This window comes from Rhinolophus ferrumequinum, chromosome 3, assembly GCF_004115265.2.
Source record: "Rhinolophus ferrumequinum isolate MPI-CBG mRhiFer1 chromosome 3, mRhiFer1_v1.p, whole genome shotgun sequence".
In the NCBI taxonomy this organism is placed as follows: Eukaryota; Metazoa; Chordata; class Mammalia; order Chiroptera; family Rhinolophidae; genus Rhinolophus; species Rhinolophus ferrumequinum.
The window spans coordinates 68,916,135-68,942,352 of NC_046286.1; the positions used below are offsets into that span (position 1 = coordinate 68,916,135).

The window sequence follows — 26,218 nt, forward strand, 5'->3', positions numbered from 1 at the left end:
GACCTGAATCTAATGATACCTTTAGCTCTTCTAACTTCTAACTTCTAGCTTGTAAGACATAGAGGGGGTAGAGAACAAGGTAAATGACACCATGAAGAAGCAATTAAAGGAATCTAGAAGATCTGACAATCTACAAGTCTGTAAGACAATAGGCCCAGTTTTCTCAACAAGTCACTAACATGGGAGAAGAAAGGGACCTTAGATTTATAAGACAAAATGAAGTGCAACTCATGGTCCTTACAGAATGTTGTTTTCAAGTCATTATAAAAACATTTGTGAAGTGGGGAAATTTTAATATAGACTAGATATTATCCAATATCAAGGAATGTTTTTCTTACTTGGGTGTGACAATGGTGATGTGGTTATGTAGGAAAATGTCCCTATTTTTGGAGATGCATTCTGAAGTACTTAAGAGGTAAAATGGCATGATGACAGTTAAAAAACTGAGTATTATTTGTATACCATGTCCTTGAATGCAAGCCAAGTATTTCATCTCATAATTAAATGAAAAAAATGTGATCTGCTCCAATGACAGTGTCAACACTGCACCTTCCTTAAATATTTCCAAGGGTAATTTTGTTTATATTCGATTTATGCCTCATTAGATGGCTTTGGGACCTAACCTCTATCTAACATTTGACTTTGCTGTAGTAAAGTCTATGAAATTGTATTCTAAAGACATAAAAAAATAAGTTTGCCTTTTTATTGTTAATTTTAGTAAGAAACCTAATGGATTTAATTAACTGACAAATCAAAATCAAATCTTCAACTAAAAATGTTATATGAATATGTACAAAATGAGCATTGCTTTAACTTAAATAGGTACTGAATCATCCTTTGAAAGTAATCTGAATTTCTTCTACTCACATCAAGTAATGTTTTTGTTAATCTCTGCAGGTTTCTTTCTTTCTTTTCCAGTTCTTCCATCATCTTTTGAGTGGTCAGTTTTTCTTTAGAAAGTTTCCCTTGCATAGACTGGAATACAGAGTTGGAAAGCAAAGCATGTTAACACTGAAAGCAAAATGCTGTCAGTTAGGCAAGCAGGAATACTGGCTCCGAACCCTTTAGATTCATTCTCCCCAGCCCCATGGAAGATGAAGCATTCACTTTTAAATCAACCCACATTACTTCTGGAGTGGATGACTACAAAGGGGGAAAAAAATACCATCCTTACCAAGAAATTTTTAAGCTGGGTAAAACATGTTAAATCTAAAGCTGCTGTATAATGCTATATTACAAGCAGTTCTTATTTTACTAATTCATCTTTGTTCATGTATTTGGAATGTATTAGCAAATCTGCATCTTTTTTTCCCATTTTTTTACATTATCTCAAGATATGAGATAGTAAGATAATAAGATCTTAAAGCTATCTCTATTTTCTATCATTTGAAACACAGCAAAACACCCTTCTCAGTGTATAGTATTCCAAGTGAATATGATGTTGAATTCAGGGCAAAGGACTATTATGGGATTTTGGTAAACTAATCTCTCTCTTAACTCCATTATAAAATTACAAATTAGTCAGACACAACTCTATTGTAAGGAAACCTTGAGTACACCAAAGTAGCATATAGGATATTTTAAGAGTACTTGGATCATTTCAGTTTATAAGTCTGATTTTCAGCTACACATCAAAGAAAAACTTGCCATAAATCTTGTAGTTATCAGTGATTTCTAGGTGTTTCTATCAACATTTTTCTTCTTGTTAAACTACGAGATCAATAAATAAATATATGACCTGAGAAGAGAATTCGTATTTTTGTCCTCAGCACCATACTTAGGTGGAATGCTGACCACCTAAATAGTGAACAATCCACTATGAAGGTTTTTTCCCCCTCACATTATCTCTGGATATCCTAAGAGAGGAGAGGTGTCACCATGGATTGAGACAAGAGTCTATAAATATGAAACAGTTTTCTCAATAACAGATATTCAACCTTGTTGTGTTTTACTTTCATTTGTCTGCTAAACTCAGCATAAAAGATTACATTTTATAACTCAAAAGTTGAATACAAATGAATTAAGCCCTATAGTAAGTACATTTCCTTCTAGAGAAAACCTGTTTTATATTCTACAAAAATGAATCTCACAGAACAAAGACACATGGGCTGAGCATTGTATTTTTGGATACTGAATGAAATTCCTTTGTAACTCCATTTGACTGCATCAAAACCTATTTGATTGAATGATTTATGAGGATTTACCTAGCTAAAGATCAATGCTTACTGGCATGACAAGATTATTGTGCTGGAATTCAAAATTCACCCTAAATTTGCTTAAGATTTGTGACTATTTTATTAGAAATGTAGAGGAAAGGCACCACAGATAAACTACTCTAAATCTCACATTTTAATAATGAAAACTGAACCGAAAAGGTATTTTGATAATGCTGTAATATAATTCTTTAGGAGATTATAATGTTTTATATTTTTACCAATTTAAACTCATGTTGAATGTGACTATTACCTAGTAAATCTGATTAATAATTTCCTATATAAGACTAAATTTAAATCAGTGAAGAAAGAGCCTTCATCAGAATAAATCACAAATGTTAGGCAATAGTGCTGTTTGTCATAAGAAGGAAACTGGATGTAGGAAATGTATTGAGCTCAGGATGTATGTTGGTTAGGTTTAAAGGCACTTATCAAGCAGCCCTTTATGGGGGAAAGAGTTCACAGATATGCTTATCCTAAAAGAAACAAATGCTCTACAATTTCTAGGATAATACTAGGTATGAATGCTATGGCTATCGGACAATAATATTTTACCTAAAAGATTAATTTTTCTCTATCCTACGTTGTATGAAAAAACATGGGGGAAAGGAAAATTTCTATTAAGCTTAGAATGGGATTACTTAAATTAGAAACTTAAATTTTAAAATGTCTACAATTTATCTTTAAATTTCTTAATTTAATAATTTAAAAGAAAAATTCTAAGTTAATAACCTACAGGTATTTATCACAATCATTCTTGAAGTTGAAAATGGTTTTAAACACATTTGTTGTTTTGATGTAAATATCCAGAAATGCTAACCCTTTTTTTGCCCCATATACAAATAAAGGAAAGCCAGATGTGCCTTAGCCAACAGATTCTATATGCTCCACAAACACAATTTAAGAATATTAAAAAAAAAAAATTGTTAACAGTTGTACTATGTAAACACACACACACACACACACACACACACACACAAAATAGTGCATGTGCATACACCCATGCCATGCAAGAGTTTTGCCAAAAAATTCCTTCATGCAGTCATTCATTATGAAAAAAATATAGCCAAGCACTATCTATGCACTGGATAATATATCAGTGAATAAGTCAAAATTCTTGGCCCCTGTGAAACTTTTGCTAGGAGGAAAAAGACCAAAGAAAATAAAACATACTAACTATATAAGTTACATACCACTGTACATTAGAATTTGACTAGTGCTTTGGAGAACAAATAGAGCATGGTGAGAAAGGAGGCTGGAATTTCAAAAGCATAGAGTAAGGGCTCATGAAAAAGGCGACAACTGAGCAAAAGCTTGCAGGAGGTGAAAGTCTGTCTCACAGATACCCAGAGAGTGGGTTTCAGTAAGTGCTAAGGTTCTAAGGCAGAAGGTAACTTCTGTGTTTGAGAAAAGTAAGAGAGTCAGGGTGGCAAAAATTAGTAAAAGATAAATTCAGAGAAGGAAGGCAGTGTGGGGAACAGACTGGGTAAGGCCTTGTAAGCCAGTGTAAGAACTTTGATGTTTTACTCTGGAGAAAATGAGGAACCAATGAAGGGTTCTGTGAAGACATATAACTTGATTTGATTTTTGTTTATAGGTCACTCAGGTTCATGAGACTAGATTGTAGGCAAGCAAGGGTGGATGCAAGAAGAAATAATCTAGATAAAGAATGAAGATAGCGTGGACCAGGGTGGCAACAGTAGATGTTGGGAGAAAGGGCCAGATGCTAGGTATATTTTGAAGGTAAAAGATTTGCTCAAAAATGGGAGGTATGAGAGAAGTCAAGAATAAGTCTAAGCTTTCTGACTGATTAAATGGAAAGGCAGATTTGCCATTTATAGAGACAGAAAATATGGAAGGTGTAACAGTGTTTATTATTTTTTGGTGACAGGGATAAGAAATTCAGTTTGGGACATTTTATGTCTGATATGTCAAGTCGTGATGTTAAGTAGGCAACTGGACATACATGTTGTAAGGTTGGGAGAATTACGAGCTGGAGATAAAAATTAAGGAGAAGTACATGCATTATTATTTAAAGCCATGAGACTGGGTAAGATCACAAGCGAAGCACAGATACAGAATTCAAGGAAAGAAACCCCCTTTTTTGAAATACGATACAATATTTTTGAAAATAATTTACATCTTTAAAATAAACTTTAACATAAAAATCACAATAAAACTAAACTTATCTCTAGGTTGTAAAATGGAAAAATGATTTCTATCTAATAAGGTATTTTGTCCAAAATTTTTATATACTAGTCTACTAACATGTCTATATCTTTAATAGGATTTATATTACAGGTCTTAAATTTATTGTGTCTAGTTAAGTAAATCAGATAACAATAATAACCTTAAAAAGCAAGTTCCTCTGAGATTTTTTTGGTTGAAATTTAGACACACTTCAATTATCTAGAAACAAGGCATAAGTCAATCATTTTAAATTTATTACTGAGAACAGCTGAAAGGTTTCATATTGCTATGATTCTATCAACACAAGCACACTATTTTTGCAATAGTGTATGTAACTATACATAAAAGGTAAGATCACAGTGTTACTATTATAAGAAATACCAATTAATAAGTAGCATGTTTAGTAAGATAATGATGGTATCTAGAAAGCATTAATAAGGAAGATGCATTCTTTGAATAATATTTTCTCACAATGCCTTTAAAAAAACGAATTAAGGGACAGTTCGTCTACTATATGAGGCCATTCCTTTAAGACTGGGAGAGGTGGCTCTTTTTAATCTAACACATAGAAACTAACACAGAGAGTCAAGGAAAATGAAGAAACAATGGAATATGTTCCAAAGAAAGAAACAAGATAAACCTCAAAAAAGACATTAATGAAACAGAGATAAGTGATTTACTTGATAGCGAGTTCAAAATAACAGTCATAAAGATCACCAAAGTCAGGAGAACAATGCATGAACAAAATGACAATTTCAGCAAAGAGAGAGAAAATATAAGAAAGTACCAAATAGAAGTTACAGACCTGAAGAATACAACAGCTGAACTGAAAAATACAATAAAGGCTCAACAGCAAACTAGATGAATCAAAGGAAAGGATAAGTAAACTCAAAGACAGGGCACTAGAATTTATCCAATCAGAGTAGCAAAAAGAAAAAAAGAATGCAAAAGAGTAAAGACAGCTTAAGAGACAATATCAAACAAACCAATATTTGCACAATAGAGGTCCCAGAAGGAGAAGAAAGAAGAGAAAGGGACAGAAAACTTACCTGAGGAAATAATGGCTGAAAACTACCCTTACCTGGGAAAGGAAGCAGATACCCAGATCCAAGAGATTTCCAAAAAAGAGGAACCCAAAGAGACCCACACCAAAGCACACTGGTAAAAGTTAAAGACAAGGAGAGACTCTTAAAATCAGCAAAAGACAAATAACTTGTTATATCCAAGGTAACCCGCATAAGACTATCAGAAAAATTTTAGCAGAAATTTTGCAGGCCAGAAAGGTGTGGCACGATATATTCAAAATGCTGAAAGAACTGCCAACCAAGAATATTCTACCCAGCAAAGCTGTCCTTTCTAATTGAAGAATAAAGTTTTCTAGACAAGCAAAACCTAAAGGAATACTTCAACACTAAACTGATCTTACAAGAAATGTTAAAGAGACTTCTTTAACCTGAAATGAAAGGGCACTCGTTGATAACATGAAAGTATAAATCTCACTGGTAAAGGTAAATATATAGTAAAATTCAAAATAATCTAATGTTGTAAAAGTGGTGGAAAGCTAGTATGAAGGCTAAAAGACAAAAATAGTAGAAATAACTATAACAATACTTTGTTAATGAATACACAAGAAATAAAGTGTGGCATCAAAAATACAAAAGTGGAGGATTGCATTAAATTAAAAAACTGCTACACAGCAAAGGAAACCATCAACAAAGTGAAAAGGCAATCTTCTGATGGGAGAAGATATCTGCAAATCATGTATCTGATAAGGGGTTAATATGCAAAATATATAAAGAACTCATACAGCTCAATAGCAATACAAATAATCTGATGAAAAAAATGGGCAGATGTTATGAATAGACATTTTTCAAAGAAAACATACAGATGGCCAACATATACTCAAAAAAGTGCTCAACATCCTTAATCAGCAGGAAAATGCAAATCAAAACCACACCTGTTAAGATGGCTATTATTAAAAACACAAGAAATACCAAATGTTGGTGAGAGTGTGGAGAAAAGGGAACCCAGGCACACTGTTGGTGGATATGCAAATGGGTGCAGTCCTATGGAAGGAGGTTCCCCAAAAAATTAAAAATAGAACCATCATATGATCCAGTAATTCCCATTCTGAGTATATATCTGAAGGAAAAAAAACCTTTCCCCCAAACAATATATGTACCCCCATGTTCACTGCAGCATTACTTACAATAGCCAAGACATGGAAACAACCTAAGTATCCACTGATGGATGAATGGATAAAGAAAATGTGGTATATATACAATGGAATATTACTCAGCCATAAAGAACATCGTGCCATTTGTGACAACATGGATAGACATTGAGGGCATTATGCAAAGTGAGATACTTATAGTATTACAGACACCTACCAGAGAACAGATTGTGGTTGCCAAAGGTAGGGGGTGGTGTGTAAAATAGGTGAAGGGGGTAAGAGGTATGAATTTCCAGTTATAATTCCTGGGGTTTTAATGTAAAACATGGTGACTGTAATTAATAATACTGTATTGTATATTTGAAAGTTGCTAAGAGTAGATCTTAAAAGTTCTCATCATAAGAAAAAAATCTGTAACTATGTAGTAATGAATGTAAACTAGATTTATTGTGGTGATCATTTTAGAATACATAAAAATAACAAATTATGTTTCACACCTAAAACTATTAATATAACGCCATGTCAATTAAATCTCAATAATAAATAAGTTAACAGTGGGAATAAAAGAGAGAGAAAGGAGAGTTAAACAGCGTAAGATTTTGGAGTCAGCTAAAACTAGGTTCTGGATCCACAGCTTACATGCGTGTGATCACAAGTAAGTTATTCAACCTTTCTAGGCTCCAAATTCATTAGAATTTCCAACCTTGTAAAGTACTGTAAAAATTACGCAGTGTGTATGCAGACAATACCTTAGCTGTCTGCCTATTAACAAAGCCCAAGAGTCATAGGTAGTCATATTTGTACAGCTCAAATTCCTTCAGTAAGTTAACTACCATCTTGCTACCAGATATAACTTTAAAAGCAACCTGACTGAGAGGTCTGCCTCCAGTATGACGGCATGTGGAGCTTCTCAGACTCTCCCTAGTGAAAGTTATTTAAAAAAGAAACACATTTAAAGTTTCTGGAAATGGTCCTAAGGGCATACAGCAAATGAAGAAACACATATATCCAAGAAAATCTACCAAAACTCTGTGAGAACAACTTAAATCTGTGATATCTGAAACAAAATCCACTCCATCCGCACTCTCACAGTTCAGTGAGATGGAAGTTCCACCCAACTTCCGGTTGGAGAACTATCTTCCCAGGAGGGGCAGAACATCAGCATTTCTCATCCTGCCCTCAGTACCTATAGCTGAGGCCAAGTTCCTGGCAAGTACTGCAAAAAGTGGGGGATCCCTCATGGGATGGGGTTTTACCTCAGGTGCAGCACCACTGAGAATCCTAGGGCCCTGACTGCCCTTTTGTTAGCTTTTGGGGCAGGGGTTCCACACTGGAAAGGCAACCCAAGATCCAGAACGACGACTGCTGCCAGGCTATAAGAAAGAACTGCCTAGGGAACTTGCTAAGAATACATATTTCAAGCTTTACACCAGAGATACTGATTCATTAGGTTCATAATGGGGCCCTGAAATTATATTTTAAAAACATCCCAAAGAATTTGAATATCCATACAGGTTTGCTGACCACTCATAACACAGGCTCAAGAATATTCTTTCATGATTCAATGAGCTGACTACCTTCCTGCAACTCCCTACCTTAGACACAAAGAACTGATTTTTCAAAAGTTATTTAAATCTACCTTTTACATATTTTTCTAACATTTTAATTAAGCAACAACTATGACGTGCATGCAACAGGCTTACATGTACATTAAAGATTATTCTCTGTATAAATACAAACTAGAGAAAGCTTATTTTTCAAAAAGCTATTTTTCCTTTGATAGAAGACATTTTTTTGGCTGTCAGGTTTTTCAAAAATTAGTACTAATTTCTGATAAGAATATTTTTAGTTTTTCATGCATTATAAAGCAATTTCATATAGGTAAAAATTTAAAAATTAAAAAAAAACTTTAGGAAGAAAGAAATATTTAGGATCACAAAAACTATTACAGGATAACATAAAAATAGGAGATAAAACATCAAATAATGAGAAGCATTAATCAATATATATTTAGGCTACATAAAAGTTATATTCTACCTGTAAGACATTCTATTGGCTTCTGACCCATATTCCCATCATTTCTATTGAAGAAACTTGCTACATGAAGGCTTTAAGACAGATCAACTAAAAACTGGAATAAAATCTTCTGAGGCTGTGGAAACATCTTCTCTTGAAGTGTTATAAATAGGACAGACTCTCACGGTTTTGAGATTCGTGTTTCCAACCCTTCTTTTAAGAGTGAACAGTCTTAATAAACTTTAAAGCATCATTCTGCCTTTTGTGATATTATGATCATTAATAGCTATCAATTCAGAAAGGCAATTTAAAATGCCTAAGTTCTTTCAATGAGGAAACGTTTTCACTTGTTAGAAAAAACAAGTAAACATAACAAACTTTTTTACTCTGTATTGCCTCTGCCAAAAGATTACAATGGTAACAGCTCACTGGAGACAGACAGGCTTATTACGTAGGTGAAATATGTTTTGAGGAATAAAAAGTAAGCAAATGCCCAAAGAATTCATTCACATTCTGACTGCAGCAACATTTACGGAAATGATGAGAAATGTTGTATGCAAAATGTCTTTTTATATGGTATACTGACAGAAAAACAGCCTATAGAAGAAGCCAGTTTAACTATGCTGGTTTCATGGATGTAAAGTCAGTATTTCTACAGGATCAATGAGAAAACAAGGTTTTCATGCCAGTTAACAATATCATCTTGGCAGTTGAACAAAATAGTAGATAAATCTTATTTTTATAGCGCTGAACTCAATTTCAAAATCAACATATACTTTTACATGAAGTACTCCTTTTTCTATATTCAACAATAAACACAATATAATGAGTAGAAGACTGATTTCTCCCCCATTTTCAAAGTTGTGAATTAATAAACTTTCCACTGACCTAAACCAGACAAGAATTTATTTGACTTTTGGTGCAAGGTCGTAAACTATAGTTGTATTTTAAATATAGCATTTTCACTCCCACTGCCTTATTATCATCTCCTATAAATTGGACATAAAATGAACATAGCAAGGGGTTTCATTTTTCTCTTTCGTGTCCAAATTTAAACTGTAAAAATAACCTGCCTGTACCCAAGGCCATGCAATATTCCAAATCAGCCAAATAAACTTTTAATAAATTTCACCTCCTCAACAGTTTGAAGGGACATAAAGTAGTAGTAAAACTTGAAATTCTGTGTACAATTCTGTAATACATCATCTATATCTCACATTATGTGTTCACCACCCAGAGTCACTTCTCCTTCCATCACCATATATTTGACCCTATTTACCCTCTTCTAGAACCTGAAATCTATGTAATTTTACTAACAACTGTCATCCCAATAAATTTTAATAAAAAAAAATCCCATGAAATTCTATAATACTAAGTTTGTTGGTCTACTAAACACTCTAAAATGAAACAACCACCCAGCACTATGGAGGAACAAAGAACATGCAAACCATAATGGCAGTGAAATTTTACAATAAATGTAATACTATACTGAGAGCTAAAATGCGTAACTCATGTTAAAAAATGGTTGGGAAGCTCTCTGCTATCCTTAAAGTATTTTGTGTTATTTTGGCTATGCAAAGAAATTGGAAGAAATTAAAAAACAGCTATAGCATATGAAAAGGACATCATAATCTATACAGGTTTAAGGTTGGCCATTCTTTATGTAAGCAGACGGGAGAAACATAGGAAGTTTTGAAAAATTAGTAATTGAAGGGAACTGCTCTAATTATATGTACCAACTTGATAATATGCCCATTAACTGTACTACAAAACAACAAGAATACTTTCCAATACAAAGTGTTCTCTTTAGGTTTCTCTCTGCAGTTTCTAATGTTAGGGAAATAATTAGTATTCATTTTTTTCAGAATGGGCAATATTTTCAGGTTTTTACAGGGTACACACACCTTTTATATTCATCACAAAGCACCAAATAACAAACTTATCTTTTTCAACTGTGAGAGGGTAAAAAATAAGTTTAAGCAAGTAATAGTAAGTCAAAAATGTTCACACTATCTGAGGCATATTTGTCTTCATCTATAGTTTTCTGTTCAAATAGTATCTTGATAAATACAAGTTGGATAGCTATCAACATTTGCTGTCTGTCTCTCTCTGCAAACGATATACTAGATCTATAGAACTAGATGGCCAGAATGGCAGAGAGAGAGAGAAAGAGAAAGAGAGAGAGAGGAAGCGCCATTGCTTCACAAAATAATAGAATTAATGAGCATATTGTATTGTCTGGGCCCAAACATTTTTGGAAATAAATGCATCTCATTAACTCTCATTCTCTAATTAGTTTGAAGAAATAAAAGAATGTTTACTCAAACATTTTAAGATCAAACAATGAAAGGGCATATAATTGCACATCCTTCTGTATATATAGTTACCACATACTTAATGTGACTAAAAGACCTGGTTAATGTGTTAAAATTGCATTAAGATGCCTCCGCAAATGGGGAAAATGCACATTTCAAATAATACAAATATATCCTGAACATCTATAATGTGAGAAATAGCATGTGATAAATAAAAATCTTACAAGTCTTATCCACCAAAATGTCAAAGCCAAAGGACAATATTGACTGCCCTTAATTTGGAATGAGATAACTTTTACTAGATTTACTTCTCAGAAAATGTTACCAAGTGAAACAGAAATTCCTTTCATTACGGTCTGTAAGTCAGGTATTAATGGTAAGGAAAGCTAACCATCCTGTGATTTGGTTTGTAGAACAACTGAAGTTAATTAAGTCTGTAGGAATACAAACTAAAGAATAATCTCTGTGAATCAATTCAGCAGACCTACACACTAGTTCAACTGGACTAGTGTTTGATTAAACTGACAAATCATTTAATATGGCCAAAAGACAATCAAAGTAGACTGTCCATAATTCTGACATGCAAACCATTTACCTTTCCCTTTTTAAAGATGAAATACTCCCATTTTACAGATGAAATATTAGAATCACGAGGTACAAAAATATTTATCCAGCAAAATGTGTCCAATAACTTTCCATCATACAAAGACACACACCCCTATTGTGATCTGGTCCCAGGCTGCTTTCCACCATCACCTCTCACCTCTCTACCTCAGTGACTGCTCTCCAGACCAGCAGCCATCTTGCCGGTCCGGAGTACACCAAGCTGTTCTCTCCACCTGGAATGCTTTCTCCCTGATTCTCTTCATTCACATCTCTGTTTAATTCATTTCCTCAGGAAAAACTTCATCACCACTGTATCTAATGCAACACTGTCATTACCTTTTACACTTTTTTTTTAATAGCATGTATCACTGATATATTTCCATTTTCTCCATCTCGCCCCACTAGATTGGCCAGGAACTTGCTTGTTCACTGATAAATCCCCAGTGCCAAGGACAATGCCTGGCACATAAGAAGGTACTCAGTAAATATGGCAACTCAATCAGAGAATGAAAATCTATTTAACCCACAAATTTTGGATTGTGTATTATGGGCCAGACACGCTAAAGTCTGGATATGCAGACAATCTACCATAGTCTCCACTTTCAAGAAACTAAGTAGGAGGTAAAGACACAAATATGTAAATAAAGTGTTAAGCTTTGATAGCACATAATAATACATAGAATTATTAGGAGAGAAAGGGTTCTTGCAGTCATAACGGGCTATAAACAGTCCACTGTCTTTAGTTAGATCATTGATAAGCTTAACCAAATGTGTTCTCAATAGTAGCTATACACTACAATCAATAAAAAAGAGGACAAGTAAGGAATAAAGGAAACCAATCTTTACAATTTTTTGAAGAACTGATTTACTGAATAGCATTTTCGTTCTAAAAAACTGAAAGATTAATATTAAAGAATTTGCAACTTCACCCCAAGTGCTATTAATGTTTTCATACAGATATAGCAAATACAAATGTATTAAAGCAAATACATATATGCTTTAATATTTGTAGGTTATTTAACCATTAAGAGTAAATTGGCATATAGCTAAGTTAAAATAAACACAAACATTCCTTACCTTAATTTCTAACATCATTCTGTCAATCTCATCTTGTTGGCTCTCTATTATCTAAAACACACAAAATATATCAGTCTGAATCAAATCATTTCTCTATTGATTTTTAAAAGTACTACTATTTGAAGAAAACAAGAAAATTGCAGGGAATTATGAATTTATTTTTTTAAAAATCAGGGTGTAATTTTTTTTTTTAAGTATTCACACCAAGTATCCTTTAAAAAGCCGTATGACTTGACTCACATATGCAAAATTGCAAAAGTCTTCCACTTCTTGATAAAAATGTTAAGTAATGCAATTTATAAAAAAAATTTTGAAACAGACTTTGAATAAGTTAGGAAGGAAAAGGTATACTTTTGTTTTTATTAAGTAATATAATTTTCTTAGTTTGGCTTTTATTTAAATTTACTTAAATTACTATTTTCTTGCTAAATAAAACATTTAAACTAAAAATTCCATAAGCTATTACATATTAGCAAAATATAAATAACTATAAATTATATGTTGATACACACATATCCACATAATACAGATTTCACGTTTATTATTAAAGACATGTACTGACCTTATTAGCATTCTCATTCTGTTCTCTCAGGTCATCATTTTCATTCTGAAGCTGTTTTGCATCTAACATTGGAAGGCGGATTCCATCTTCAAGGCATCGTTCTACTTTTTGCTGCAAACTGTTTTGTTTTAAAGACAATTATATGAAGAAAATAAGCTCGTGTGCTGACTTTGGTAGAAGACTTCAACAAAGAATGAAGCCCCTTCTTAGGGGTTATAGTATTTTTTAATCAAACAATAAAAAACCTACAGACAGTATATGAGTAAGTTCGCATACCTATATTTCATACAAATTAAGAAGTATAATGGAGGCTGATCATCTTTTCAGAAATGACAAATTTGACACCAGAGTCAAGAGTTGCTTAGTACGTGACACTCTTAGGCCCTAGTGAAATCCCTGAGCTCTGCAATCTAAGCCCTCTTCTTTCCCTCTCTCCTAAAAGCAGAGTTCCTTGGTTAAGATGATTGTGACAGGGAGCCTAAATACATGAATATACATCTTTGCCCTTCATTCTGAGCTCAGCAAAAGTCTGTTTGTAAAGATAGCTGCCTAAATCAGCAGAATTATATTTCTCTTTCATTAATAAGAGCAGCAATCTACTATATGTATTACTTGACCTAACAATTTCTCATGCTATCCGTGGCACGAAGTTGCATTTTAGAAGAGGAAACAACAAAAGGAAGCCCCTCTGGTACATTAAGATGGTAAAGGGGATCAAATATATGGTGTTGGAAAGAGAACTGACCCTGGGTGGTGAACACACGATGTGATATATAGATGATATATTACAGAATTGTACACCTGAAATATATGTAACTTCACTAACAACTGTCACCCCAATAAACTTTAATTAAAAAAAAAAAGGATAAAAGGATAAAGCAGGGGAAAGGTATTAGCTTGCGAAAGGAAGAATAGTCATGTTTGGGTTAAAAAGAACGGTATATGCCATTTATAATAATAACCAAAACCAAAATGTAACAGCAGGGCACACCTAGGAATAGCTCTGCTTTAGCCTGTGATCATACTCAGGAGTCGCAAAGTACTAAAAGAAAGGGATTCTGCCTTATTTGGGTTTTGATTATTTTCATTATTTTCCTTCTTCCAAGTATTATAGCTAACCTGTCATCCAAAAGAAAAGAAGAAATACAATATCTAGATTGTCGACAAAGAATTGACAGTTCTAAATGATACAATCAGGGCTTCAGATATGTTGATAAATAATGGCACGAGAGAAGTTTTTATATATTACAAATGTAATATACTGCTTTGTAATAAAACATTGTTTGTCATAAAAAAATTTGCTTTTTCAGTCTGAAAGTGAAAAACACATTATTTCTATTTCAGACTAAATTTTTTTCCCAATTCAGTGTCAAGACACTACTATATACCTGTAACATTCTAACAGAAATAAGTTACATTAAAACTATTAAGATTTTTCATATTTAATAAAAAGGAGCCAGCTATGAGGAGGGAAAAATGTACTGTCATAAAAAAATACCAAGTAAGTCTTCTTTCAGGTATCCATTTTCATTTTGTTTATGCTATGAAGCATGCTCATTTAGAAAAGTACAAATCTCTTGAACAGCAATGGTACCAACTATTGCATTATAGGGATCCCATCCATGTATTTACTTACATTTTCATTTCTAACAGAACACTTTTCTTATTTCATTTTTAAATCCCCCAAATTCTTATGTATTCATAAAGCAGGAAAAAAAATAGTATATAAAAACAGAAAACTGTAATACTATAATGCATTATATCGGAAGTTCTTCTGGAGCATAAGGAATACTATGTCGTATAGCTGAGGAAACTGCAATAACACCCCTACCCCCAAAGTCAAGTGACACCATACCCACACAAGTATTAAAGAATTATAGACCTTTGGTCCTTTACATCAATTTGAAATCAAGAGAAGTTTTCTGGGATAATATCCTCTCAGAGCGTGTGGAGACAAAGTTAAGAAGTGGAAAATATGTTCTGAAATGCACTATATTAAATCTTTCCAAATCAAGAATACTAGGCTCAATGTTGTCCAAAAACATAAAAGAGAAAATCTAAATAAAAGGGTAGGTATAAAATATATTAAATATGTAAAAACACAGAACAGAACAAAAACAAACACTCAAATTATTTTCAGGTGTTCCTAATTCTGTATTCATAAAAAAACACATATTGAGTTTATGATCATAATGCCCTATAAAACAGAATAGACACATCAATAAGATTAAAGAAAAAGATACATGGTTGAATTAACGTAGATCAGAAATGTTTTGAGACTAAAGAATACGAGGATATAAGGTGAGTTATAAAAGGGGAAATTAAGGAGCAAGAAAGCAGAAAATAATAAAGGTGGAGTCAAATACAAATTGGGGGGGGCTGACCTTAGAAATACTGAAGACTGAGTTGTCCCAGAAATTAGAATTATCTGCACTAAAATCCAAGGGGAAAAAAAGGGGATAAACCAGGCATATTTAAGACTTTGAAAGTAGTAGTAAAGCAATATTAACATGGAATTATCAGATGATTTTGATTAAACAGCTGAGAATACACTGAGCTATATATAATTGATACAAGTATAAAGAATGCATTTCTTCAATTTAGTTTTTTGGTGCTTTGCTGTCTTATTCTTCAGGATAGTTTGATGTATTTGTGGTTGATAATCTATTAAGTTTTATAAAACAGAGAGTACATGTATATATAACATAGTTCTCCAGGTTTTCTAGGAATCAGAGTAATTTCCTAGCTTACATATTTTAGCTAAATAAACTAAAAAATGATATTCACTATAATTCTAACTATTAATTTACTTCATTTTGACATATCTCATTGAGCAGTGCACTTTGAGTATTTGGGCCCTCTTTTTGTTTTTTAAATTTTTTACTTATATTTTAACAAAGCCATCAGATAGTTTCCAAATTTCTTCTTCTTTTTTTACTATTCTCATCTTAAACCTTTGGCAAGGTGTATGCTACATTGAAATGTGAAACTGAGACAACCTATTTCAATGGCACAATACTTCTGGTTGTTAATTGTACGTCTTTAAGCAGAATAATAGAGTAATAATTACAAATTATCTTAATTGAAATGCTTTAAAAAAAATAACATAAAAGAACTACTGAAGGTTTTCTTACCTTTGAACTGTAGTTACCAACTCCTTTTCTTTCTTTTTCTGGCATATTAACTGTGTCTCTTTCTCTTGACACTGTTTTTTTATCTCTTCAATCTGTTTTTCCATATCTATCAAAGTCTCTTGCAAATTCTTATTTTTTTCTTCTAGAACCTGCAGCTAAAGAAAAATTTTTTAAGGTTCATAAAACATGGACTATTAAATGTGTTTCTACTAGAAATTGTTCCTGTGTTCTCAAGGATTAATAGACTATGGTTAAAATCACACCATCTTAATTTCATCTACTTGATAATACTTTATCTCCTCCTCCGTGTAAAGGGAGGTGGGAGAATGGAATTGTGGAGAAGAGGAGAACGGGGTCAAAAATTTCTAGAAAACAGAGAGAAAGGCAAATGCTCTCAATTTGGGCTATTTTTTAAATTGTGATAAAATATACATAACATAAAATGACAACTTTAACATTTTAAGTGGACATTTCAGTAGTGTTAAGTACATTCACATTGTTGTAACTAATCACCAGAACTCTTTTCATCTTGCAAAACAAACTCCATACCATTAACAATTCCCCCTCCACCTCTTCCCCTCCACCCCTGGCAAACACCCTTTCACTTTTTGTCTCTAGGAATTTGAACTGCTATAGGTACCTCATACAGTATTTATCTGTTTGTGACTGGATTATTTCACTTGCATGTGCCAGAATTTCCTTCCTTTTTAAGACTGAATTGTATGTATAATCGTATGCCACATCATTTGTCAATGGACACTGGGTTGTCTCTACTTTTTCATTATTGCAAATAACGCTGTTGTGAACATGCATCATGCACAAACATCTGTTTGAAACCCTGATTTTAATTCTTTTGTGTATATACCCAGAAGTGGAATTGATAAATCATATGGTAATTCCATTCTTAATTTTTTGATGAACTGTCATATGGTTTCCCATAGTGGCTACACCATTTTACATTCCTACCAAGTGCATAAGGATTCTGATTTCTCCACATCATTTTGCCAACGCTTGTTACTTTCTGCTTTTTTGATATTAGCCATCCTAATGGGCATATGGTGGTATGAATGCATGTTTTTTAATCTATATTCCTTGCTGTTCTTACTCATGCAAACTCCTGTGCTCCTTCTTTAGTTCCTTCGTGATGTTACCCTCTCTTAGTTTTACAATTTATAAATTAAACAGAGAATGCGTTGTAGGTCTAGAGCTGCATAACAATGACACACCATGGATTAGACCAATGATCCTCAATTGGGAGCAGTATCTGCCCCAGGGGACATTTGACATTTGGAAATATCTGTAGACAATTTCTGGGGGGTGATGGGGAAGGGGCAGAGCAGTACGATTGGTATCAAGTAGACAGAGGCTAGAAGTGCTATAAGCATCCTTTAATGTACAGGACAGATTTCCATAACAAAAAATTATCCACCTCCAATGTCAATAGTAGTGCAGAGGCTGAAAATCCCATGACTAGAAAGACTTAGAGAAAAAAACTGAAGAGCAGGTTTAATGGGTTTATAAATAAGACTTCAAGAGGACAGGTCTCCAAGAGTTGGCAGAAAGACTTTGATGACGTTAAGAAAGGAAAATGGTCAGAAAAGAAGACTAAATGGAGGTCATAGAATACAACATAAGAAATGATTTACGGAAAAATTAAGAAGATGTAATATACAGTGTAGGGAATATATAGTCAATAATATTGTGATAGCATGGTACAGTGTCAGATGGTTGTTGAACTTATCATGGTGATCACTTCTTTAGGTATATAAATGTTGAGGAAGTATGGTGTATACCTTAAACTAATACAATATTGTATGTTAGCTATATTTTAATAAAAATCTTAAAAAATAAAGGCATGCCCATTAAACTCTAAAAAAAAAAAATTTCTAAAACATCAACTTAAAATGTTTTCACGTCATTTAAAAATGAGCATTTTGTTTCATGTTACCTGTAGACCCTGACTCTGTACATCATCTAGAGTTGGAAGATCAGCCAGATACTTTTCCAAGGTCTCGATTCTTCTCTGCTTTTCTTTGTTTTGTTCAGATTCCTTCTGGCATCTCTTTTTCAGGCTATTGATGTATCTATCTCTGGTTTTAAGCTTAAAAAAAAAAGGTTATGAATCTTCAATGGTTTTGTGTCATTAAAAACACAATAACAAAACAAACATTCTAATCTTAGGCATCACCAAATTCTCCAACAGTTAGGTCCTGGTCATAGTTAATACCACCACCAACTCAAGTAAGATTTCCCTTACTCCATCAACTCAAATAGTCACAGTTCTTCAAATTTTCATATCACTGAAATCAAGGTTTTGGAATTTTTATTTTCTTTCACAACTGATGGCATCCTATAAACTGCAGTCAGCCAGGTAACAGTACTGATATAGTTTATATTGCCTGCACATGTGTAAACTTGGTCAAGGCTATTCATATTGGTGACATTTCAACAGTGTTAGGTACATATATGTTGAAACTGTGTTGAGTTTAAATGATGTTTAAAATATCTTTTAAAATGTTACACTATAATTTGCACTGAAAAAAGTTACTGCATACCCAGAAAGACCCAGAAACAGAGCTGTGGGGTACAATTTCGAACTTAGTGAAGCAAGTCATTCTCTGGAGGAATGACTCAACTTTTCATTTCTTGCAAAGCTATATGCAATATTTTATGTGAATCAGGAATGCAAGATACGGGGCGCGGCCGGATGGTTCAATTGGTTAGAGCATGAGCTCTGAACAACAGGGTTGCCAGTTTGATTCCCACATGGGCCAGTGAGCTGCACCCTCCACAACTAGATTGAAGACAATGAGCTGCCACTGAGCTTCCAGATGGCTCAGTAGGTTAGAGCGTGAGCTCTCAACAACAAGGTTGCCGGTTCAATTCCCGCATGGGATGGTGGGCTGCGCCCCCTGCAACTAAGATTGAAAACGGTGACTGGACTGGACTTGGAGCCGAGCTGTACCCTCCACAACCAGATTGAAGGACAATGACTTGGAGCTGATGGGCCCTGGAGAAACACACTGTTCCCCAATATTCCCCAATAAAATCAAAAAATAAAAAAACAGAATTATACATATGTATGTAATTGTAAATATATATAGCATGTAGAGAAAAAAGATAAAAAGTCAAATTTTTATTTAAAAACAAAAGAATGGAAGATACCTACAAACAACTCATTTTGTTACTAACAAACTTGCAAAGGAATTGCTTATCATGTACCAAAGCAATGTAATCAAAGCTAGGAGGGCTTACTAAAATTATCAAAAACTTAGGAACTGATAAAGGGACTAGTGAGACCAATCCATACCTCAAGTAGGACTATTGTTAAGACATTGCATCATAATTAATCTTGCACCATTTTTTCTTTCTAAAAATAACGTAAAATTAAGGTGTGCTTTATCATTAATGTCATTTTAGGACTGATAAAATATGCGGAGCACCTATTATACAACACATACAGTGCATGATTCTATTAAATCCCAATTTGTGTAGGCTGAATCTCAGATTTTTATACACTAATTTTTTTCACCTTTCTACCTGTAATTTACTATCTTTAAATTTCATATCTTATATTCAAAGCTCTTCCATATTTAAGATGAATTAAAAACAATATATATACACAAACAGTTGCCAAAAAAGTAAATTACAGACTCATAGTCACCTTAAATTGCCAGTCTTCTACTTTAACATTCTTTTAGAAACTTACAGGGTTCTAAAATATTTTTACAGTCTTTTCCCATATTCACCAGGGAAATATATGCCAGGAATGTGTAGTATAATGGAGCACTCTTTCAAATTTCATTAAAACTAAAACTTGTCCACAATCTCGTTTCTTTCATGCCTTATCTAATTTCTTTCAAGACCAATGTATAACAACTTTTACTAAAACAACTTCAACTGGAAAATTGAATCACATCTCATTTCATCTATTTATTCTATCAATAACATTAGGATCCATTTATTACCTTGGATAAGAAGCAACACTCGTAAAACAGACAAATCCTATTATTTATTGGGGCCTTTTCAGGATTAAAGGCCAATGTGCGGGTGTGACAACTTAACTTGTGATTTATTAGAACTCACAGGCTGTTGGCAGTGGTGGTGACCTGTAAAACTGTAAGATACAATTCCTTTTGAATATGAGGCCCAGAGATCTTTAGTGACTTAACTACAAGTCACAGAGACAGAGTTCAATTTATGTATCGACTGCCTGACTAAACATTAGGGACAATTTTCTTTCAATTCTTCCACACTAATAACCAGATTTCCATAAATTCTCTAGTCACCAGCTGTGCCTGGACTGCCCACCAACAAAGCCTGCTCTTGCCTTAGCAAATGACTCTGTAAGTAAACATAACTAACCAACATATTTTTACTAAATGCTCCCTAATTTACACTTAATTATTAAATGTGACACAATGATGTCCTCAAAAAGCAGCCACTGGAACAGGTCAGGCATGTTGTCTCCTACTACGCAGAGACGTCCTAGTTTTCTTCTTTTCCTTCAATTGGTCAACTGCCTTCTCTGCTATCATGTTAAGCTTGCTGCCCTTGATCACAAATCTCTGCCAACACTCTCCTGTTGGATACCATCTGTTATTTGTTGACTACAAGTTGGTAACAAATAACCTCTGGGTTTTTGTTTTTTCAACCCTGCTCACTGATGAGAGGCTCTTTGTTTTGTTTTGTTTTAACTTCGAAGTTTTGTTTGTTTTAACTTCGAAGTTTTGTTTGTTTCAACTTCGAAGTTTTGTGTTGTTTCAGATTAATAGAGGTTACTGAAGTTTGAACTCCAGGAATTACCGCCAGGTAAATGAAGTATCACTAATAAATATTTCTTATTCTATGTATAAAAAGTTAAGTTTTTTCCTTTTAAAGAGGTATTATGCAAGCTGAGATCATTCCTAGAAGACAATAGGTGGGCCTTGTTTTACAAGAGGTTTACAAACAAATTATTTTTATTTTAAATACAATAATTAGAACAAAATAGATCAACGAGGAAATGTTTTCCTCTAAAGTTTTTATAAATCATTATAATTAGGACCCGAGCATCAATTGTAGAGTTAAACTGTCTAGAATTTCACTCCTAGGTTTTCAGCAATTTCTATCTATATGAGACTGGACAAATTACTCAAACTACTTTTCTCAAAGCTTCAGTCACCTCATTTTTTTAAAATGGGGCAATAGGTATAATATACTTAATAGTGTTTTCTGAAGATTAGGATTAAATAAGAAAACACATTTAATACACGTTAACAACAAGCTGTCTGGCACATACAAGAAAGAGCTCATTAAAGAGCAACTTCTGTTATTATTATTATCATTACATTAGATATTTTTCTTTCATAGAATCAGTCTTAATGAGGATTACAAAGTGCAGATGGAAACAATGCAATCCAATCTCATGTGGGCCCAAACGGCTGTGTAGTTGATGCATTATCAATGAGTTTATTTTCTAGCTTCTACACTCCCTTCAAGAACTTAAGTCATCTCCATGTCCTCTGAAACAAACTCTACCCTCTACATTCACCCACTTCCTTAAGTTTGCCTGGCATAGGCATTTCTATTCTTAATTGCTTCACTCCACAAAAAGGCTATTACTCTTCCTTTCTAAGAGTACCTCTTCCATCTCGATGTCTGTTATCAAACTTTCCCTACTTTTCTTAAGAACTTGATCCATCAGCCCCCTATCTCATATCTTTGACAGCTCTAATTAGTCTTTCCCCAGTACTTTGTTGGTGTTATCTCATTCCCTTTTCTTCTCTTTTGGCAAAAATCACTTGAAAGCATTTTCATTCATTCATTCATTCATTCATGCATTCATTCATTCAATATTCCAGACACCATGGCTGGTGCTACATATGCTATAGTGTGACACATTCAGGTACGTCCCAGCCTTTATGGAGCTTACAGAGAAATATAAAAAAAAAATTGTGTTAAGTACTGGGAAAAAAAGAACAAAATGCTCCAGGCATATAAAAGGAGGGGTTGAAAAGTAAAGATATCTAAGCGGAGACTTGACAACATAAATAGGTAACTGGTGAGTGGGAGGAGAGAGCCAAGCATTTACCAGGTAAAGAACCTGATACCAGAAACAAAGCCTGACTTGTTTAAGCAACTGTAAGACACTGTACCACACAGTGTACCAGAAGGAGATTGGTAGAGCATAGGCTATACAATTAGGAAGGATCTTTCAGGTCATGGGAAGAATTTGATTCTTATTTTGAAGACAATGAGACGGCATTGACGGGTTTTAACCAAGTACGTGAAATGACTGGTTCTTCTTTTAAAACGTTCAGTCTTCCACACTATCGATAATGGATTTGGGAGGCTATGGAGCAACTGGAATTCTCATACATTAATACTGGATGTGTTAAATGCTATAACGCTAAGAAGAACTTAGGGAGTTTCTTGTAAATTAAATATCTACCCTGTGAACTGTATGACCCAGAAATGCCATTCTTAGGAGTTTACCCAAGAGAAATGAAATCATATGTATACAAAGAATCTGGTATAAGAATGTTCACAGCAGCCTTATTTATAATTTCCCCAAACTGCAAACAATCCAGATATCCATGAGAGTAGGAGAGTAGATACACTGTGATCTATCTATATAATGAAATGTAACTCAACAATTGATAAGAACAAACTACCAATACATGCAACAATATAAATAAATCTCTAAAACATTGAGTGAAAGGAAACAGACACAAAAGAATGCATACTCCATTTATACGAAGTTTAATAAGACTCAAAACTATAGTGAGATAAAAAAGTGTTTTAGGGAAGAAAAGGAAACTTACGAGAAAGAAGCACAAGGGAACTTCTTGGTGATTGAAATGTTTTGTGTTTCATTTTAGATAGTAGTTATATGGGTACATACTATTAGCAATACTTGTCAAACTGAACACCCAAAATCTGTACATAAAACTGTATATAAATTATGCTTCAATTTAAAAAAATATAATACATAAAATACACAGAATTACAATACTACAAAAAAAGTGGAGGGAGGGAAACAGCAGATAGGGCAAGAGTAAATTCAGAGACACCAATGAAGAGTCTATTACAAGAGCTTTGCCAAAGTATGATAACTTGAACCACGCTGGTAGTGTTGGACAGAGTCTATAAATATTTAGGAGACAAGCTTGATTAGGCTTAGTAAACTTCCTAGCATGAGTAACTGAATATGTGGTAATGAACACTGAAGAAAATTTTGTTTTGTTTCATTTCAGAACAATAGGGCAGTCAGAGGCAAGCTAAGGATTGCATTTTGGACATGAAAAGTTTGAAATACTTTTGACATCCAAGTCGGAGCTGTCAAATATATAGTTAGTATATAAATCAATTTTATTAAGCACTGGACACCAAAAGTAATAAAAGAAAAAATTTAGATAGAACAAAAATAAATTTTAAAATTGTATCCACTGAATCATAATTTTGACACAATCTTTTAATTAGCAAGTCTTAGGTGAGAAAATATTTTAATCCCTCCTACATCTGTATGACCAATGAATATTTCCTTAGCTCTCCAAATTATGGTATTGTATGAAGCCCCCAAAATATAGAAAATAGGTATTTAAGTAACTTTGAAGTTAGCCAAGATAAATACATCTTACTGCTAGAAAGAGAAAAAATGTAAAATTTTTGTCAGTTTTTGGAAGATAAAAAATTTAACTCATACACACACACAGTGTCTGCTTTTAATTCTCTACTAATAGCTCCAAATCTCCCTGTAGAAATCATGGTGACCTGCTTCAAGATCACTTGAATAAAAGAAGGTTTATAGAATAATGAGCTGAGTATATCAAGAGAGAATCTACACAAGCTTAAGGATCTGTACCTCTTCAGTAAATTAGCGTTAGCAAGTATCCTACATTATCTTTAATAATATTATAAAGGAATGAGATGAAATATGTAAAGATACTTTAACACAGGCAGAAAAATCAAATAAATGCACAGATATATTGAGTATAAATAGGTATTTGGCTTTTAACTACTTATTCTGATTCAGGGCTTCAGCCTAAATAACTTTAAGTCATTTGCTTATGAAAGAAAGACCAACCTTATTTCATCTATCAATCCTTCATGCCCAACATGATAAACAGGGCCCAAAAAGGAAAAAGAGAACAATTTACTGGTATCACATGTCAGTGTAGGCAACTAACTTTTACCAAGTTTTCCCTATTAGTTATCAAAATGTAATTTCCGGTGGTATTTTTATCCCTCAAGAAAATCCCTGGATTTTTGTAGATAGGGTTTCTCAAAGATTACTATAAAACTAATCACTCAATACAAATTTACAGCCTGGTATGACACTTGGCATAGAGTAGATGACAAATAAATTATATGTTAAAGGAATGTTGTTGACCTAATTTAACTTTATTAAAAATACCTACCTTTTCCTCCAATTTCTTCTTCTCTTCAGTAAATTGACTTATTCTTTGCTTGAGAAACTGATTAAGCTGTAAAACCTCTTTCTCGGTAGATGCAAGCTTTTGTTCCAGTTCCTCTTGCTGGGAATTGCACACTGACTGATTTGAATATGGAGTCTGGAGTGAAGTGTTCTCATATTGTGGCTATTGGAAAAGAAAAAAAAAGTTAAGACTTTAAAAGCTTACTTGTTTAGAACACATGGAAAGAAACAGGAAATGAGGTGTAGTACAAAGAGTAAGTACATACAAGTTTTAGCAACAAACAGGCCTTGGCATAAATTCCAACTCAGCACCAGTTTAATAAATTGTCACACAAAAACCACAATGAAACTGGCAAAGTACTAAGATAGTTGAATGTGTAGTAGCTATGGTAAGGCTTTATAGATGTGTGTGTGTGTTTGTGTGTGTGTGTGTGTGTGTGTGTATACACATACACATATATACACATACATATACATGCATATATATCTAGATGCCTCTATATAACTTGAACTAGGTCTTGAAGAACACAGACTTAATCCCACTTCTGGGTATTTATCTGAAGAAATCCAAAATACTACTTTGAAGGGACATGTGCATACATATGTTCACTGCAGCTTTACAATACCGTGTCCCTGAAAATAAGACCTAGTCGGACAATCAGCTCTAATGTGTCTTTTGGAGCAAAAATTAATATAAAACCCGGTCTTATTTTACTATAATAGAAGACCAGGTCTATGGTATGGGTATGGGAATGGGTATGGTATGATATCATATGATATTAGACCAGGTCTCATATTAATTTTTGCTCCAAAAGATGCATTAGAGTTAATTGCCTGGCTAGGTCTTATTTTCGGGGAAACACTGTAGCCAAGATATGGAGGCAACCTGGGTGTCTATTTATGAATGAATGGATAGAGAAGAGGTGGTACATACACACAAGATACTACTACTCAGCCATAAAAAAGAATGAAACCTTGCTATCTGTACCAACATGGATGGACCTAGAGGGTATTATACTGAGTTGAGTAAGCCCAACAAAGAAAGATAGAAACAAACTCATAGATAGAGGTAACATTTTGAGGGTTGCCACATGGAAGGGTGTTGGGGGATGGGTGGAAAAGGGGGGGGATTAAGAAGTACAAATTGGTAGTTACAAAATAGTCATGGGGATGTAAAGTATAGCATAGGGAAGAGAGTCAATAATATTGTAATAAATATGTTATGGTGTCAAATTGGTACTAGATTTATCATGGTGATCAGCTCATAAGTTACATAAATGTCTAATTACTGTGTCGTACACCTGGAACTAATATAATATTGTACAAGGTATGATAAAAAATACAGTGAATATTTAAACTAAAAAAATTTATTACAGTAAAAAACACGCGGCCATTAATCCCCCTCAAAATACTCCCCCTCACTTTGAACACACTTATCCCATCATTCTTGCCCTTTCTGAAGCAGATCTGGAAGTCCTCTTTCGTGAGTGTCTTTAGTTGCACTGTCGTGGCT

At 33.6% G+C, this 26,218-nt stretch overlaps 1 protein-coding gene across 2 annotated transcripts in view; it reads right to left on the minus strand.

Annotated features, from left to right (window-relative positions):
• CEP85L (centrosomal protein 85 like) overlaps positions 1-26,218 on the minus strand; it is a 105,079-nt gene that overhangs the window by 5,992 nt on the left and 72,869 nt on the right. For both annotated transcript variants that reach the window (XM_033103002.1, XM_033103001.1), the window contains exons 6-11: positions 24,689-24,868; positions 18,235-18,387; positions 16,287-16,441; positions 13,153-13,270; positions 12,591-12,641; positions 868-975 (exon numbers count right to left, since the gene is read on the minus strand). In XM_033103002.1, coding sequence (XP_032958893.1) covers positions 868-975; positions 12,591-12,641; positions 13,153-13,270; positions 16,287-16,441; positions 18,235-18,387; positions 24,689-24,868 — 765 coding nt within the window. The remainder of the gene's footprint in view (positions 1-867; positions 976-12,590; positions 12,642-13,152; positions 13,271-16,286; positions 16,442-18,234; positions 18,388-24,688; positions 24,869-26,218) is intronic.